Genomic DNA, 18,221 nt, shown 5'->3' with positions numbered 1-18,221 from the left:
ATGTTGTTTTTGCATATTCAGGTACAACCCATTGCAGTAATCTAATTTTGTTAATACTAATGCAGTTACAAATGTTTTCCTAGAATCCATATGGGTATAAGGAAGAACCTTCCTCAGTTTCTTGAGCAGGTAAAATGTGGTGGAAACCGTTTTATTTGTTTGCTGGGCGAATGTTAGTTTCTTGTCAATTAAAAATCTCAAGATTTTTTGATGTATCCACTGGTTTAGGCAACTTTCCCATCTCTGTAGGCCACCAGATGCAATCCTATCTTGGTTGGAGTTTGCCGAAAATCACTATTGCGGTTTTCTCCGAATTGAGTTTAAGACAATGCTTGCCCATCCAACTATTAACTTCCTGCATAGTTTCTAAAATGCAGAACATGAGAGGCTTGCTCTTTATACGCCGCTACGACAATCTGTGTGTCATGGGCGTATGATGTTAGGCTAAAGCCTAAATGCTGGCTCAGTGGAGCCAACTCATACACGTAGATATTAAAAAGGGATGGCCTAAGCGATGAGCCCTGTGGAACCCCACATGGCAGGACATAGGGTGTTGATTTGAAGCCATCCTGAGTCACTGTTTGTGTTCTTTCGGTCAGAAAAGATGTTAACAAGGACAGAGATAGACCCTTTACCCCTAGCTTTCTAAGGCGGGATTGGAACAGGTGGTGATTGACGTTGTCAAATGCCACTGAGAGATCTAAAAGGATTAGAGTGGCGGCGCCACCACTGTCCTTAACTGTCCTGATTTCTGCAGTATCTTTTATCAAGGCTGTTTCCGTACTGTGTTATAGACAAAAAACAAATTGCGTGGAGTCCAGCAGGTCATTTTCTTGAACAAACTGAGCTAGTTGTTTATTCATAACGTTTCCCACTATCTTAGCTGGAAAGGACGGACAGCCTAGCAATAGGCCGATAGGTTCGAGGGTCAGGTGCATCCAGGCTTGTTTTTTTTTTTCAATGTGTGGATCGATGCATCCTTCCATTCAATGGGAAAAATTCCTGAGGTGAACATGGTGTTAAAAATACCTGAAAGAATAAGAGTGACCTCCTTAGCTATACCTCTGAAGACTGCAGCGGGGCAAGAGTTTACACTTGCTCACTGGTGACCGGTGAGAAAATGTAAAACGTATTTTTACTGGGGCCGGTGATCAGATTATTCTCTGCAAGCTCCTGTGTAACCCTAAAGGATTCATAAATGTTATGAACTTTATTCATACGTGGTTGCTGTATCTTCACAAAAACTTTGTTTACTTTCTGTGGTCTTTTTACTAGGCAAGGAGCTGAGCTTCTCCACAACCCCAAACAATTCTTTAGTTGAATTCTTAGCCTTCTCGATTTGTCCAGCAAAATAAAATTCGTCACTGCCTACATTCTCTATCTGGCTCTGTGGGGGTTTGGGGGGAGGGGAGGTTACGATCTTTGAATTGTTGGTTGATTTCAAAAAGCAATAAATGAAATATGTGAAGCAAAAAGGATCTGCGGACCCGGACAAACACCGACACATTCTTGACGCCGGTGTTTGCCAAGCTGTGATTGCCATTAGATTTTGTATCTTGGGGTCACCCTCCCATGCCCCAACTACCGTCCTCACCCTACCAACTCTTCGCCACCTACAACTACAGCACTGTTTAAGCAGGGCACGAGTCGGGGTACCACGCGGGTGGACGGCATCCCCCCACTTATTTTCCAGGGTTTTCCAGGGTGGACGCCGTCCACCCTGCTCAATCAAAACGCCGTCCCGCTCCAGACTTTCCTTCGTCCCCGGCCTCGCCTGCTGCCTGCCCGCCTCCTGCCTTCCTGCAATCACATGCTGCTAGAAGCGCAAGAGCAGCCCCACCCCGCCCATTGTCACTTTGTATGGGGCTGATTGCCACATACAGAATGTCAATGGGCCAGTTTGGGGTGTTACAGCATGTGGTGAGCCGCTTCCTGCGGGTAGCGCCGCCGGCAACATTAACAGCTGGTCAAGGGCATTCCCAAAAATCTCACCAGAAGTATGCTGCTTGCCACAGGGTCAGGAGTCTCTCTCTCTCTTCTTTTGGCATATGTTGAAAGCTAACACGATGTGCAACATTTGAAAATGAACGGAGGGTGTAATGTGTTTCAAATAAAAGTTCGATTATTTTAAGACTGTTTTTTCACACAGTATTGTCTAAAATAAAAAAAATCTGAGCAGCGAACGCTCTTGCAGGGCTGTTAATCGGTGAGTCGAGTTCCCAAGAGGTATGTTAGTCCCTTCCCTGCAGCCTGCTTGCTCAAATCAGAGGCGAACTCCCCGCAACTGGCTGTGCATAAAAGGCAAGAACCACCCGCTTAATTACTGGAAAGGCGAGGAAGCATGCACCACTCCACTGTAACTTTTGGGATTCATAGCCCTTGCACAAGAATCCACAGACACCCCGGAAATGTTTCTTTTGTGACTTCTTTTTTAAACATGTTTGTGCACTTCTGTATATTCAACACAATATTCACCATAATATGATGCAATCGTTTTTCAGTGAACGAGTGTAAAAGGGTTGGGTTCCCTAATCTCATGCTGCTGTATTAGCCTTCCATCTTCACTAGATCGATAACATTATGATAATTAATTTGTCTAACAATACATATCAGGTATGACACCTGACAAATGTACATTTCTTATTGTCTTACAGGCTGGATGGGTGAAAGGGTAAATGGTTGGATGGATGAGTGAATGGATGGGTGGGTGGAAGAGTGGATGGATGAGTGAAAGGATGCTTGGGTGAAATGGTACACGGTTGGATGGATGAGTGAGTGAATGGATGGATGAAGGGATGGATGACTGAAAGGATGGATGGAAAGATAGACGATGGATAGGTTTTCAAATAGTTGAAAAGGTTTGGATATGGATGGGCACACAGATGGAAGGACAGAATGAATGTTGAAAGACTGCATGATGGATAAAAGAATTAATAGATGACAATGTACATTTGGAATGGTGGATATCAGGGGTTTGATGGAAGGATGAATGGTTAGATCATTGGACAAGAGAGCTCTTCTGGGGATGGTTGTGATCAGTGGCGTCACAAGGGGGTGCGGGAGGTGCGGGCCGCACCGGGTGTCACCTGCAGAGGGCTGACACCAAAATGAACTCCTCGCTATTTATTTACTGTTCATGTAACACCGTCCGTATTGTCCCATGCTGTTTATAGTGCAGGGAAATGGACGGATGCCAGAATCTTCCTTTTCCCAGTTCTGCGAGGGCAGCGGCTTTGTCGGGAGGGGCTTGAGTATAAAATGAGCTCCGCCCTTGGCCTTCTGCTCGCTATTCTTTTTGCTCGGAGATGCGATCTTGGTCGTGTTCATGTTCCGAGTGCATGTGGGCGTTTGGGGAACACCACATTCAGTGAACACAAAGTCAAGATTGGCCCAATCTCTAATGGTAAGAACTTTCAGAGTTTCGTAAAAAGTCACTTTTGCAGTTAATTTTTGGAACCTTTTGAATCATCCGTGTATATATGTTGCGAGGCTTGTCCTGCATTATTGCAGATGTTAATATGAGAAGCACTGAAAAGACCATTTGATTTCTTTGGACAGCGCTATGATGGGCCAAACGCAGGTAGGTCACAGAGTGTGCAGGATGGCAGGAGGAACGAAAAAAGGCCTCACCCTGTTTGCCACGCCTGCCCTAGACAATGGAGGTTCAGTTGAATCATACAAAAGTATTAAAAAAAGGCTCCGATACTCAGCACATCGAAGCGGGGTAGGCGCAAATTTGCGTGCACAAATTCAAAGCGCATTTCATGAGTTTATTTCAGTCACTTTGAGAAGAGCCAAAAACTGGGAAAACCCATGGCGGGGGAGAAGGTGACGAAGAAAGGGTTAAAAGAGCAGCAGGCAGGGGAGGGAGGTGCAGGCGAAGGGGGTGGATGGTGCAAGCAGAGAAGGAGATGATGCAGGCTGAGAGGGAGACGGTGCAGCCAGAGGGAGAGATGGTGCAGGCAGGGGATGAGATGGTGTAGGCATGGGATGAGATGGTGCAGGCAGGGGGTGAGACAGTGCAGGCAGAGGGGAGACGGAGCAGGCAGAGGGCAGAGATGTTGCAGGCAGAGGGGAGATGGTGCAGGCAGAGGGGAGATGGTGCAGGCAGAGGGGAGATGGTGCGGACAGAGGGAGAGATGGTGCAGACAGAGGGAGAGATGGTGCAGGCAGAGTGGAAATGGTGCAGGCAGAGGGAGAGATGGTGCAGGCAGAGGGAGAGATGGTGCAGGCATGGGATGAGATGGTGCAGGCATGGGATGAGATGGTGCAGGCAGGGGGTGAGACGGTGCAGGCGGAGGGGAGACGGAACAGGCAGAGGGCAGATGTTGCAGGCAGAGGGCAGATGTTGCAGGCAGAGGGGAGATGGTGCAGGCAGAGGGGAGATGGTGCAGGCAGAGGGGAGATGGTGTGGACAGAGGGAGAGATGGTGCAGACAGAGGGAGAGATGGTGCAGGCAGAGTGGAAATGGTGCAGGCAGAGGGAGAGATGGTGCAGGCAGAGGAAGAGCTGGTGCAGGCAGAGGGAGAGCTGGTGCAGGCAGAGGGAGAGCTGGTGCAGGCAGAGGGAGGGAGAGATGGTGCAGGCAGAGGAAGAGCTGGTGCAGGCAGAGGGAGAGCTGGTGCAGGCAGAGGGAGAGCTGGTGCAGGCAGAGGGAGAGCTGGTGCAGGCGGAGTGGGAGGGGGAGATGGTGCAGGCAGAGGGAGAGATGGTGCAGGCAGAGGGAGAGATGGTGCAGGCAGAGGGAGAGATGGTGCAGGCAGAGGGGAGATGGTGCGGACAGAGGGAGAGATGGTGCAGACAGAGGGAGAGATGGTGCAGACAGAGGGAGAGATGGTGCAGGCAGAGTGGAAATGGTGCAGGTAGAGTGGAAATGGTGCAGGCAGAGGGAGAGATGGTGCAGGCAGAGGGAGAGATGGTGCAGGCAGAGGGAGAGATGGTGCAGGCAGAGGGAGAGCTGGTGCAGGCAGAGGGAGAGCTGGTGCAGGCAGAGGGAGAGCTGGTGCAGGCGGAGTGGGAGGGGGAGATGGTGCAGGCAGATGGAGAGATGGTGCAGGCAGAGGGAGAGATGGTGCAGGCAGAGGGAGAGATGGTGCAGGCGGAGGGAGAGATGGTGCAGGCGGAGGGAGAGATGGTGCAGGCGGAGGGAGAGATGGTGCGGACAGAGGGAGAGATGGGAGCCATCCTATTCAACAGATCTCCCTGCCTTGCATTTGTCCTGCTCACACCTGTCATGATGTCACTTCCTGTCGTGATGTCACTTCCTGTCGTGATGTCACTTCCTGTCGTGATGTCACTTTCGTGATGTCACTTCCTGCCGTGATGTCACTTCCTGTCGTGATGTCACTTCCTGTGACCACGCCTAACTTGGAGAGTCCCCCCACTTCTTTTTTTAGGACTTGTGCCCTGTGTTTAAGTAATCGCAGCAGTGCAGGCAGCGAAATGCACATCCATGATAAACGAAACACAAAGTCCACAAACCAGCAAAATGTTGGTCTCCAGTTAGCATCAACTTCGGGAAATCAATTCTTAGTACATGAGGGTCTTGATATTGCTGTTGCCAGTGCTGTCCCTTTGTTTTCGTGATGTCACTTGACTTTAGGGTAAAGTAAAAGCACAAATAAAAACATTTGAAAAATAAATATCTTTATTCTACAAATGTATTATTATATGCATGTTTTACATTACATATCCTAATGCTTCTTCTTTTTCACCTGAGCCTCTGCACTACACCATGCACCTTATTATCCATCAGACAGCCGCAAGATGTCAATTATCTAAATATCCTCTCTTTGTCCAGCCCCATGAACACTGCTGTTTTTCGCTTTGCTTCTTTGTAAAGTTTGCAACTTTATCCCTACCTATACTCTCTTGTCAACTTTCGCTTTCTACTGGCTGAACTACCTCTGTTACTGTACCTAAAATTACTATTCATTTTACTTGAATTATACCGTTTACACTGTTTCTATTTTTCTTTGAATGTGTCTTGACCATGTGTTAATTATTCTGTGCTTTCACTTTATGCCTGTAATGCAATGTTTCTATGTAAAGGGTTCTGTACCTGTGAGGTCTTCTATGCGCTATGCACAACTTTAAAAATATTAATTATGCTCATCTGAGGAGCCTCGAGTTTGATGGTGTCTTACTTTTTGTTTTAGGAGTTATTGGCCTGCAGCTTATCAATGGGAAAAATGAATCCGCACACATCAGTGATGCTGTTGCTGTAGTGGGGCAGGCTGTCCATGACTTGTTTGAAAAGGAGAATATTACAGACCCACCAAGGGGCTGTGTTGGAAATACCAACATCTGGAAGACCGGTCCACTTTTTAAAAGGTAACTTGTCCGCTAATGATCACAATTGTTTAATTATTGAAAACATGGGGTATTGGGAAAGCTCTTAATAGGTGAAAGACAGTACACGGTTTCACAACAGACTTCATAGGTGGCAATGAGGGCATTGTGCATGACCCAGAACTTGTATTTGTACATCAGTCAGCCTACATGCTGTATTATATTATTTTGTATATATGCTTCATGGCATACCTCTGCTATTGTTAGGTTAGGACCTCTTAGCACTGTCCCATTGTTCATATATATATATATATATATGCTTGTGGAATTGGTGGGCTGCTCCGTGCCCATGGTGTAAAGAGGCCGCCCTGAAGGGTTGGGGGCTCCGGTACTCGGAGGAGTTTTTGGAATGTTAACCCCTTCGCTGCGGCGGCTATTCCGCCGCAGCGCTAAGGGGGTGAGGCGGCCGCGCGGCGGTTCCGTGCTTGTGACGGAACCGCTCCGTCACGGCTCGCGGGTGAGCTGTGCTTGTGACGGAACGGTTCCGTCACGAACCCGCCCGCCCATTAATTCGTCAGCGCAGGCGCGGAATTCGCGCCGCGCAGGCGCGGCGAGCAGGCCGTGACGGAACCGTTCCGTCACAAGCACAGCTCACCCGAGGCTTGTGATGGAACGGTTCCGTCACAAGCATGCAAAGGGTTAAATGAGGAACATGACCCACTTGCCCTCTCAGGTCTTACTAAAGGACATGCTCTTAAGCGAATCCAGAGAGTGCATGGAAGGGATTCGGAAAGGAAGACATCCTTTCTGTTTGTGCTGGGGCCGGGCATTTTCAAAGCACGTAAATAATTGAGCACTTTGCTACAAGAATAAAATACCAAGACCAGTTGCATTTATTATTCTCCACACCAACATTGTGCAGGTAAAATAAGAAACGGACTTCCTTACTTGTATTGCAAAGAGAACTTACCTGCATCATGGGAAATGAAGTTTTAACTTACTGGTCATGTGACATAATGATTTTTAAACACGCACGTTTGCATTTTGCATTTTTTCACTGCTTCCACCTGTGAGCAAGGCGGCAATGTTTGCTGAAACGCGTAAGGAGACAGAACCTTCCGTGCTGTTGTGCTGAGAATAAATGCAACTTTTCATGCAATGGGCCTCTATCTGGTGCTTCATGCTTTTGGAATTGATGGGCTGTTCCGTGCCCATGGTGTAAAGAGGCCGCCCTGAAGGGTTGTGGGCGCCGGTACTCGGAGGAGTTTTTGTAGTAATATATATATAAATATATATATATATATATATATATATATATATATATATATATATATATATATATATATATATATATATATATATATATATATATATATATATATATATATATATATATATATATCTGTTCCAACTACAAACATGGCACTCCAGGCTGCTTTGTATATTACATTTTTTTGTAGCAAGAGGACAAATCAACGCGTTTTGGTCACACAATGCAGCCTTGTTCATGTCCAAGGTGTATGGCTTCATATCCACTTATTTTCCGTTTCTTCTGATGTCTTCCACAACTCTTCATCAAAACCACAGGAATTCCCCACATTTGTGAGGTATCTTATACTCACAATGCCTTCACTTTTTAATGAAGTACCATTCTTGTGTGAGAATGAAGATAGCCACTGATCCTCATTCTGTCTGTGTTTCACCTCCACAATCAGTAAAGTACTGTGGATTCTGCAAAAACTATCCAAGTACCCTAAAGGACATGAAAGGCATTAGTCTGAGGGGGCAGCTTTCAGATCTATATGCGAAGCAGGAGACAAGGAGAAAACAGGAGGCAGCTCAGAGAGGGTAAGCCTTCTACTGAATCTATGTAGTCCCCAAGACAAGATTCTCAGGAGGGTAGATCTAAAGAGAAGAGGCAACATAAACATCTTTGCTATCATTCCATGCGCTCCAGAAGACCATGGGAGCATTGATCAAAGTCAACGCCTACCATGGCCAACATATTCACTGCCGAATGGCAGAATGGTGGTATGATATCAGGGTCGAACTGGGAACGCAAACCAGCCCTGGCAATTACGTCGGGCTGGCGGGAGAGGGGGGTGCACGGCGCTGAGGGGAATCAATGGTGGGAAACTCTGCTGCTTCTTTTTGTTACATGGTACCGATATTGCAGCACTGGAGCAAAACCGTCCACCAGTAACAAAAGCGCCCCCCTCCCGTCCAGGACTGGCCCCCACCCTTCCGGCCCACTGTGAAAATATCCAGTGCCTGCTAGGGCCAGTCCAGCCCTGTATGATATTGGCAATGAAGAAGCTGGACCTGATGCCAGACCATCAATGGCAAGGAGTTTGTCAGTGAAACTTTCTTCGATGCTGAGCAGATCTCCATAGAGAGCATTGACGCAAAGCCTCATATTGCCATGAAAGCAAACATCAGTGTCAAAGTTCACGTTGTTCAATAACTTGCCAAGATGCTCTTCTATTGCACCATTTTCAGATTCATCAGCAAAACATCTTTGCTTTTCTATACCATTTCGTCTCTTCCAGCAAAAATGGCAAGTATAGTAATACCTGCTCCTGATCCTATTGAGGATGCTTTACCACCTCTGGATCTGCAATTAAAGCCAAGATTGATTAAAAAAAGTCTTTGAAAGAGAAAGATTCCCTTTCCTGACATTCTGCTAGGACCAATCCATGACCTGACACCACCTCATGCAGGAACACTGGACAGGGGTAAAAAGAGTAGATCACCTTCCAGATCATCATCTCCATCAACTTTTTCTGCATCAGAATGTTATTGGACATACACCCCAACTTTTCCATCAACATCTTCTACACGCATATCCTTAGTTGATTAGTAGTACTACTTTTTAAGATGTACATGTAGAGAAGCAGACAAACTGAATATTCAGCTGAATTGACAGCTGTATCTTTTTCTCAAGGAGACACTTCAGCTTAGAGCATCTCCAAAGTCTTACAACTGGTTTCTGGTATTGGTGAAAGAAACCTTCCTTACCCCTCCAACAAGAAAATGGCAACTCTTAGGTTGCAGAAGAACTATAAGCATTGGAGGAAGATCCTGTCTACCTCCGCCAAGAATCACAACCTGACACAAATATTGTTTCAGTAGCCGCCAACGGCTTTATAAACACCAGCTGCCTCAGACTGTGAAAGCAAGGTGCTGCAGGCTGCAGGTGTGCGTGGCACAGCAGCAGGGGCACTCAAGACTGCTAAGGATAAAGGATATTGGGCAGATTTAATAGGTTACCGTGGCAGACACTGTCTGCTTTTGTTGAAGACCTGATAAAAGAATGCAGGCAAGTCCTCCTAGACGTAATTCAGGAGGGTCGGTTGGTAATGAACCAGGTAATTAGGACAGCTATAGATTTGACAGATTTGTCAGCTGCACACTTTTGTCACAGCCTCTCTCCTGTTACTAAGTCTGAGGATTATATCACCCCTATGGACCTGTCCATATGGGCAACAGTAACAGCAACAATAACAATGTCCTTATCACAAGAGGACAACAGCAACATTAGTGGTCCTCCTTATCTGGAAAATCACCAAACAAAACAAAGAGTATCCCACTTCCTTTTATTTCTACTGCACTCCAGTGGGAGAGTTTGTATCAAAACACCTGGAAGAGTGGAAATGAATTTCTTCAGATAAGTGAATCTTACAAATCATCAAAAAGGGTGCACAATCAAATGCAATTCTCCACCTGCATGGTGTCACTAAAATGTGTGCCAGAGCATCTGCTGAACACACTGAGAACATAGGTTATAATATAATCCACATTTATAAAGCGCACAATCCCCTGTAAGGGTGTCCAGGCCCTGGGGGCTGTCGGAAAGTTTAAGCAAGCTATTGCCCAGAGTCACATGGTGCTGGGCTAATCTGCCGCTGGGGATCGGACCATGATCCCCAGATTCCGGAGCCAGTCGCCCTAGCTGCGGCGCCACACCTCTTCCATTGAACATATCATGTCCCCACTAAATCACTGTAAAGGTATTTACATAAGATATGCTTTATCTACAAGAAAGGGCCCTGTAAGAAATTGGGGCCTTAGTTGTAGGGGGTAGGTACCTATCTCAAGTAATACCACAGTCCTTGTTAGGGTAAATCTTTAAAGTTACTAAATTACACTCAGCCACCAGGTATCTATAAAAAAGAGCAGACAGGCTTAACTTAAAGACAATGTGTAAAGTATTTGTGCAGTTCCAAGTTCCAACAGTAATAAAGTTGAATCAGAACACAAGACAAACCCCAAACTAATTTAGAAATATAGAGAATATTTTAAGAATTAAAATTACAATAAAATAACAATAATCCAATTGGGGAAACTGTAATTATGAATTTTTCGAATTTAAGAAAAAAATAGTACCAAAATCATTAAAAGCCAACCATGGTCATCTGGTTGGGCTTGACTTGTACCTAGGAGCAATTTAAGGCCGACCACGATGGAGCACAGGCCAGATATAGAAACCGGGTTTAACCCAGTTGGATGTTTTACCTGCAATCTTGGGGGCTTATTACGATGTCGCTTGGAGTTGCCTTTGATCATGACCATCCGACCTCTGGTTACGATGCGACCAAACACTGTTTGGTCGCACAATCCCATTTCTCAATGGGAGCATGTGTTATGGTCAAGGTGCCTGCCACATAGTGCAGGGATTTACAGGGGGGCAAACTAGGTAACCCCTCGGCCACCAACCATAGGCCGCAGATGCAAGGGGGTCCTGCTAGGGACCTCCAAAGTCGCTTTCCGACAGCCTCTCCATATTGTAAAGGCTGGCACAGAAAGGCTGTTCATAATCCAGACGGCGGAAATGGCATTCATAGGGGATTGCAGTGCGGGTCCGACTCCGAGAGCCTGTTAGAACCGCTTTGGAATGACTGGCGGGTTTAGGTTCCAACTGCCGACATCATAATTTGGCAGTCGGACCGCAAACCGACTGCGTCGGTCAGAAAGCCTTTGACCGCGGTCAGAAAGCTTCCAACTAGCGGTCGGAGGCTTTCCGGCCGACATTGTAATCGGCTGCTTAATCTCTTAAATGGATGTCAAAAGTCCACATCAGTGAAAGGCAGTAAGCTGGGGCTGCAGAGGGCTCCAAAACAATGACTTTTGGTGGATAAGCTCAAAGCAAGAGAAATTTGATTTCACGCCCAAGGTCCCTCGCTGACTGAATGCTTGTAATGGCTTAACCAGGTAAAGATTCCTCCAGTTGGACTTAGTTGCTGTTTTAAAGCTAAAATTCCTAGGTGAGGCAAGACTACAGGCTATAGTCAAAGAGGGCTCTGCCAGGCAGTATAGCTTCTCCGCATTGTCCTGCTGAATCAAATTAGATGTACTGGAAAAGCTCAGAGCAACCTGAATTTTTGGCTCCGGGTCAACGCACCTTCAGCGGATCAGCTTGGCAGGTTGGTCCAAGTCCTCTGAAGGTCTTTGGAGCCATAAACTCCCAAGTTTCCATTGTTCGGGGGAGTATATTTTGATTCAGGTCAAGGGTCCAGGACCTTGGGGACAGCATCTGAAGCATAAAATTCACTCCTGGCTTTCCAAAAATATTTATTACAAATCCAACTTCATCAGTAAATGGGGCTTGTAATAAATATTTCTAAAATGACATTCGGAAGGGTTTCCTAGGCGGAGATAACATCATTGAATTATTAAATTTAACATTATACCCCAATGCTTTCCTATGGAACAGCCACATGTTAAACTTTTACATGTCCAGCTTTAAAACACTGTGTCTTATAGGCAAAAAGGCCTACTTAGGTGTGACTTACTAATAGTTAAAAGGAAGGCTGAAGCCTATCAGAAGAGGGTATTTTGACAAGTCGCATTTGCAGTTTAAAACTGCACAGCCAGGATACAGAGTGTAGGTCTGCAGTCATGTTTACACTGTCACTGAAGTGGATGCCACACTAGGTGCTGCAGTTATTGCTTTTAACTTACAGACCTGGTTACCCTTTTGTGCCATATACTAGGTTCTTATGAGTAATCTAAATATGGCAATTAGGGGCATGACATTTTGTCATGTTGAAAGGGGAAGAACAGGAAATTTACTAATGGTCAGCAGAGGTAAAGTTCACAGAGTTCCACAGCCAGCAGAAACAGTCATGGCAAAATCTAGGGGTACACCGCACACATGATTGTAGTTTCCAACAGGCCTCAAGAATGGATTAGTAAGGATTCTGCCTCATCTTGGGCTTTAGTCAAACAAGACGTACATCAGAAACATAAAACTGTGAGGGAGAGGTGTGGCGCCGCGGTCAGGGTGACTGACTCAGGAATCTGGGGATCACTGTTCGATCCCCGTGGCCGGCGGCAGATTAGTGACTCTGGGCAATAGTTTGCTTAATCTTCCCGACTTCCCCCAGCGCCTAGAGACCCTAACGGGTGATGGTTTGCGCTTTACAAATGTGGATTATTATTATTAAATTTAGGATAATGGCTTTACATTAAATTTATTCTCAACTCACATAAAGAGATAGAATGTGTTTGTTGGATTTGCAAGACACCTATTTCCTATCCAGATAAAATGAAAACAACAAACGTTCTTGAGATGCACTGTGAGAAAATCTCATTCTTAATTCATAACAATCCCATTTGGGCTGAAATCTGCACCAAGGATGTTTTCCAAGCGCATGACCGCACATTTAAGGAACAAAAGAATGTACATATATCCATAACTAGAAAACTAGCTAATAAAAGCACACTCACCAGAACAGTCTCAATGGTATTTCAACACAGTCATGTCTCCATGTCAACTATGCAAAATCAAATAGTTTCTATTGAGGTTCTACTCTGAACACAAAATAGGAGCAGTCTCCTTTGTGTGGGACAGAGTGTCTACTGTTATTAAGAAATGCAGTGGCATAGTAAGGGGGGCGGGGTGGGGCGGTCAGCCCCGGGCGGCATGAGTTTTGGGGGCGGTGGCCTCTCCTCGACCCCCCCCGCTCTTACCTGCGTCACTGAAAAAATGGTAATACCTGTTGCAAAACTATCCATACTGGGAATAATAGCCATGTGCATGAATCTAGTGTCCTATGCATGACACGTTTTTTCATATGACCTCTCCAATAATGCATGAAAAAACAATGGATTCAAGACCAGGAGAACTGGGGAGCCAAATTGAAGGTAATGCCATAGGACAAAGAATCGATCAGATGGAGGTGTAAAACAAAGAATCAAGTGAAGGGAACTGTTTCAATAGAGCTGACCTTCTCAGACCACATTTGCATATGCATCGTTAACAGGCTGGGATGCCCACTTCCAAATCTAATCTAGACACTGTTTATGGTCAAGGAATATCAACTTTACCATATAAATATACTGGAACTCAAGACTGATGACTTTCAACATCATTCCTCCCTTCACAGGACTGACAGTTGGATGAGTGAGCTCCATGTTTGAAGAGGCAACTTGGCAGCCTTTTTTTAAAAAGCTCCCAAAGATGGAGTTTGTTTTTCTTAGCAAACCAAATGCCCTTGACACACAGGGAGTTTTCTCTCTGCTCCTTGGGGTAATTATATAGTTTCCTTGCCCAAGTCGACCATGTCTTCCATTGCAGAAACTTACAGAGAAAACCAGAAATGGTTGCCCCATCCTAAATACGGTGGGGTGAAAGCCACTATGAGTGACAGACTTCCAGGCTAGGGATTACCATTGACAGAACCAGTTGATACTCTGCTGATGGTAACCCAGTGGTTACCACACCTTTAAATGGAATGGGGAATCCACAGGCTTAGCAGGGTAGGAGGACACTCCTCACACTGTCAAACTCTAACCGAGGCCTCATATTTTTTTAAAAACCTTTATTTATCATTTTCAAGTTAACTAACAGTGCAACATTCAAAACAGTGGTCACAAATTCAGTAAGCAGTTAAGGGAACAAGACCATATTGAAGACCAACTGTTACGATTCCACAAAGGATGATTAAACAGTGTGAGTACAAGTGGAGTATCCCGGGCATAATGCATCTATTGCTCCATGTACTAAGTGCAGTTGAGGTCTATTTATTTGTGTCAGTACTGTTGTGACTTGACAAAGCATTATCCAGGGCTGTAAATCTGTCTCCCAAGGCCCTCCATGTGAGTATATCATACCCTATCTTAACATCGCTCCTGCTCAGCTTCATGTGGAGCTCCTCTGCTAGGGTCAATTTCCCTACATCTCTGAGCCAATGTTCTGTCTTTGGGGCACGTTGACCCATCCACGTGATGTCCACTCTGCATCAGGCCAGAACTAGTGTGAGCCGTAAGTATTTGTATGCCATCTTATGGCCTTTCGACTTACCGATCTTTCCCAATAAACAAAATTGTGGAGTGAGTGTGCCCTGTAGAAAAGTGGTGCAGGAGTTTTTCTACTACCCAAATCCAAAAGTCCTGCACCCTTTCATAATCCCAGTGCAGATGTTAAAAGTCAGCCCCCTAGAACTCACAGAAGGGGCACATGTCTGACCTGGTTCAAGACATCCAATGAAGTGCCAAGGGCGTCATGTACGTACAATGTGTGAAGTTGCAATGGATCAGCTTGAATTGGGTATTACTAGAGACAGTCATAGTAAGGGTGCAGGACCAACCCCATTTAGTTTCTCCCAGATTGGCTTTGTAGCACGCCTGGACTCACAGTTGGCAGCCTGCAGTGTCCCCCACCATCGCTTTATATATCAGGGACACCAAGTGTTGTCCAGACCCGTAGGATAATGAGGTCCCCAAGAGAAAGCAGTCCAGGTCTGCCCGGAAAGCTCGGCCAGGCCAGCATTATGTAGGACACTCTGCCTGTGTGTTCTCGGACAAAATTAAGTGCTCATTGAAGTACAGACCTCCCAGTAACTCACAGCTCCGTCCCCCCAAGCTTGTAAGGACGTCTTGACCATGTGCCTGGATCAGAGCCCTCCATCAGCAACTTTGGGAGCTCTGCAATATCAACCATCCCCGCTAGCATACACTTCTCCCAGCTATCACCACCCTCCAAACATTGGGCCTCATATATGTAGCATAGTAATAGAATTTAAGCTGCAGTACCTCCAGCCTGGCTTCCTCATATCTCCATGTCAGGGTGGCCAAGGCCACTATGCTTTGCTTATCGGCCCAGATTTGTGAAATAAGAAAAACAGCACTGCAGGAGCACCATTTTGGAGATTGCTATCCTACCCATAAGTGACAGCTGCAGTGTGTTCCAGTAGGCAACCGAAGCACGCAGCGAGTCAACTAACTTCTCTAAGTTAAGGCACATCTGCTTTTCCTTGGAATGTTCAACCGTGATTCCCAGGTAGCGGAATTGACCCACCTCCAATCTCAGGCCAATGTCAGGCTGGTAGTCATCAGGGGCCCCAACAATGCCGCGAGGGGGAACAATAACAACTAATTGCGATTGATCCACAGCCCAGACAGGGTCCAAAATGTGCCTAATAGTCACAGCAGTATTCCAAGGGAGTCACAAGGGGTTCTGAGATAGAACAGGGCATTGTCCACATAAAGCAATCAGATATAGCTCACCTCCCCAGCTCTAGGCCCAAGCCGTGCAGCTTCCGTCGGGACCACATCAACGGTGGCTCCATTGCAAGTGCAAAGAAGTGCGGGGACAAACTTGCCACTACCCACGGCCCAGTACCCACCTGTCAGAATGGCACTGTCCCACCTTCACTCTGGCATTGGCGTAAAGCAGTTTGATCCAGCCCTGAAATTGGGGCCTGAACCCCATGACATTCAGGACTGCAAGCAGGAAACCCCAATCGACACTATAGAACGCCTTTTTCAGGACTATAGAGACCAAGGCCATTTTATTGCTGCTGTCCTCAACCTCATGCAGCATGTGTAAAGCATCTGAGATTCATCCCCATTCTACAACCTGGGATACATTTGAATTGATCCTCCTGCACCCGGTCGGCCATGACTGGGTTCATTCGAATGGCCAAAAGGTTGCATAAAACCTTGAAATCTGAAGTGATCATGGTGAGCTGACCTACCCGGCTTGGGCAGCATACAAATGTCCCCCTCCCTCATGGAGGTCAGCAGTACCCAGGCAGTACCCCTATCTCATTGGCCTCCAAAAAGACTTGGAAAGGCCATGAGTGATAGCAGCCGAAACATCCCAATTAAACTCCACCTGGAGCCCATCCCTCTGAGAGCTTTCGATCATGGGAGCATGCACAACGACACAGGCAGATCCTCAAGGTTGAGAGCTGAGTCCTATTCCTCAGCATCTACCTGCCCTATCCTAGGGTGCTCCATACATTCCAAGAATGTCCTGGCTCATTCCTGTGTGATCTGTAAGTCCTCCATATATGCCCCCTCCAGATTTCTCCAAAAAGTGGACACAATGTCCACCCTTGAAGTAACGGTTGTGCCACCTGGAGTCACAAAATGTGTTGTTGGGATTGCTATGTTCTCCCTGTGCAGGATCCAGGCAAACAGACTGCCTGACTTGTCACCCTCCCTTGCAACAATTGCCTATATTGTTTCAGGGTATACTTGTCCAGCCTGTCCAGCCTGTCCCACATGTCCGCTATACGTCGATGTACATTAGATTCCTCCCTACACGCTTTTGGGTCGGTAAGATCCCTTGTTTGCAGCATGGCCAATCCTGTCTCTGCTTCTAGGTCAGCCTGCAACTGGTGTGCACCAGGCACATCCCCGCAGACCCACCTTCCTTGCCTCACACTCAATTGCACTGGGTGCAGTGGATCCCCTGTTAAGTTCCATGCAGTCTGTTATAAAGTGGTACAACATTTCCCTTCCCGCAGCATCTTCAAAATCACCCCGCCAGAAACTTCCACACCATTCTCTGTTTCGCAGAAACCCCCCTTCAGCATGCAACAAACCAGGAAATGATCAAATAGGAATCTGGCCAAGTGTGTGACAGTCATGCTCTCAGCTATGGGGACAAGTATCCTGTCCAACTTACTAAGCGTGTTATGTGTGAAGGAGTGGCATGTTTATGCCTCATGCAATGGGTGAAGCGTTTGCAATGCATCAGCAAGCCTTAGATTGTCCATCACCTCCATGAGGGTTTTGGTCATGTGGGGTTTTGGTCATATGAGGGTTGGTGCCCTCCCTAGGCGGCAGTCTATTGAGATTCCCATCCATCACACAATCGAAGCCCCCCAACAAGAATTGGGGTGTGTCTGCATCCTATGCAACCAGGTCCTATATTTTGTAAAAAAGTGTGGGACGTCCACTTTTGGAGCATATGCATTAAGCACAGACACAGCCCTCCTGTCCAGGGTTCCCTGTAGCAACATGTACCAGCTCTCTATTGTTATTTTTATTGACACTTATAAAGTGCACTATTACCCTACGGGTACCCTGGCGCTATAATACGTGTGCCCAGCTGATCACAGAGGACGTGGATCAGAGTTGGCAGAAGAGAGCTAAAAAGAGTGGTAGGGATCATGCTCTGGGGTTGAGCCATGTCTTCGGCCTTTTTCTAAACTGAAGAAGATCTTCCAACTGTCTAATCTCCGGTGGGAGATTGTTCCAGAGCCGCACTGCTGCGATGCTAAAGGCCCTACCTCCTCATTTTGGTCTTTTAAATCTCGGCACTCTCACCAGTTTAGCGGAGGATGAGCGAAGGCTCCGGGAGGTGGAATACCAAGCAAATTTGTTCTGCATTGGTTTAGGTCCCATGGTGATGCCTCTTTTAATGGTGGTGGTGCAGTTGAAAAAGGCTACACAATGGGACCACACAACAAGATTCCAGCACGATATGGACTCAAAAGTCCATGCCGTGTGGAACTGGTGTGCATGCACACAGGGAGGCACAAGCACATTGCAACATCTGATTCCCGCAAAACCACCAGGGAATGGCGGTTCTCTGGTGGTCCGCTGTCCCCGGGCAGGTCAACTGCCCAACTCATACTGGGGCGGTCGGACTACAGGTGTGGCAGTGGCTGGACCACCACCACCGCACCCCGTGA

The 18,221-nt window shown here is 46.6% G+C and overlaps 1 protein-coding gene across 4 annotated transcripts in view; it reads left to right on the top strand.

The window, feature by feature from the left end:
- GRIN1 (glutamate ionotropic receptor NMDA type subunit 1) overlaps positions 1 to 18,221 on the top strand; it is an 851,805-nt gene that overhangs the window by 403,303 nt on the left and 430,281 nt on the right. For all 4 annotated transcript variants that reach the window (XM_086921247.1, XM_086921250.1, XM_086921251.1 and 1 more), the window contains one exon: positions 6,159 to 6,333. In XM_086921247.1, the coding sequence (XP_086777373.1) occupies positions 6,159 to 6,333 (175 nt within the window). The remainder of the gene's footprint in view (positions 1 to 6,158; positions 6,334 to 18,221) is intronic.

This window comes from Lissotriton vulgaris, chromosome 5 (assembly GCF_964263255.1).
Source record: "Lissotriton vulgaris chromosome 5, aLisVul1.2, whole genome shotgun sequence".
NCBI lineage: Eukaryota > Metazoa > Chordata > Amphibia > Caudata > Salamandridae > Lissotriton > Lissotriton vulgaris.
This window is presented reverse-complemented; position numbering and strand designations above follow the sequence as displayed.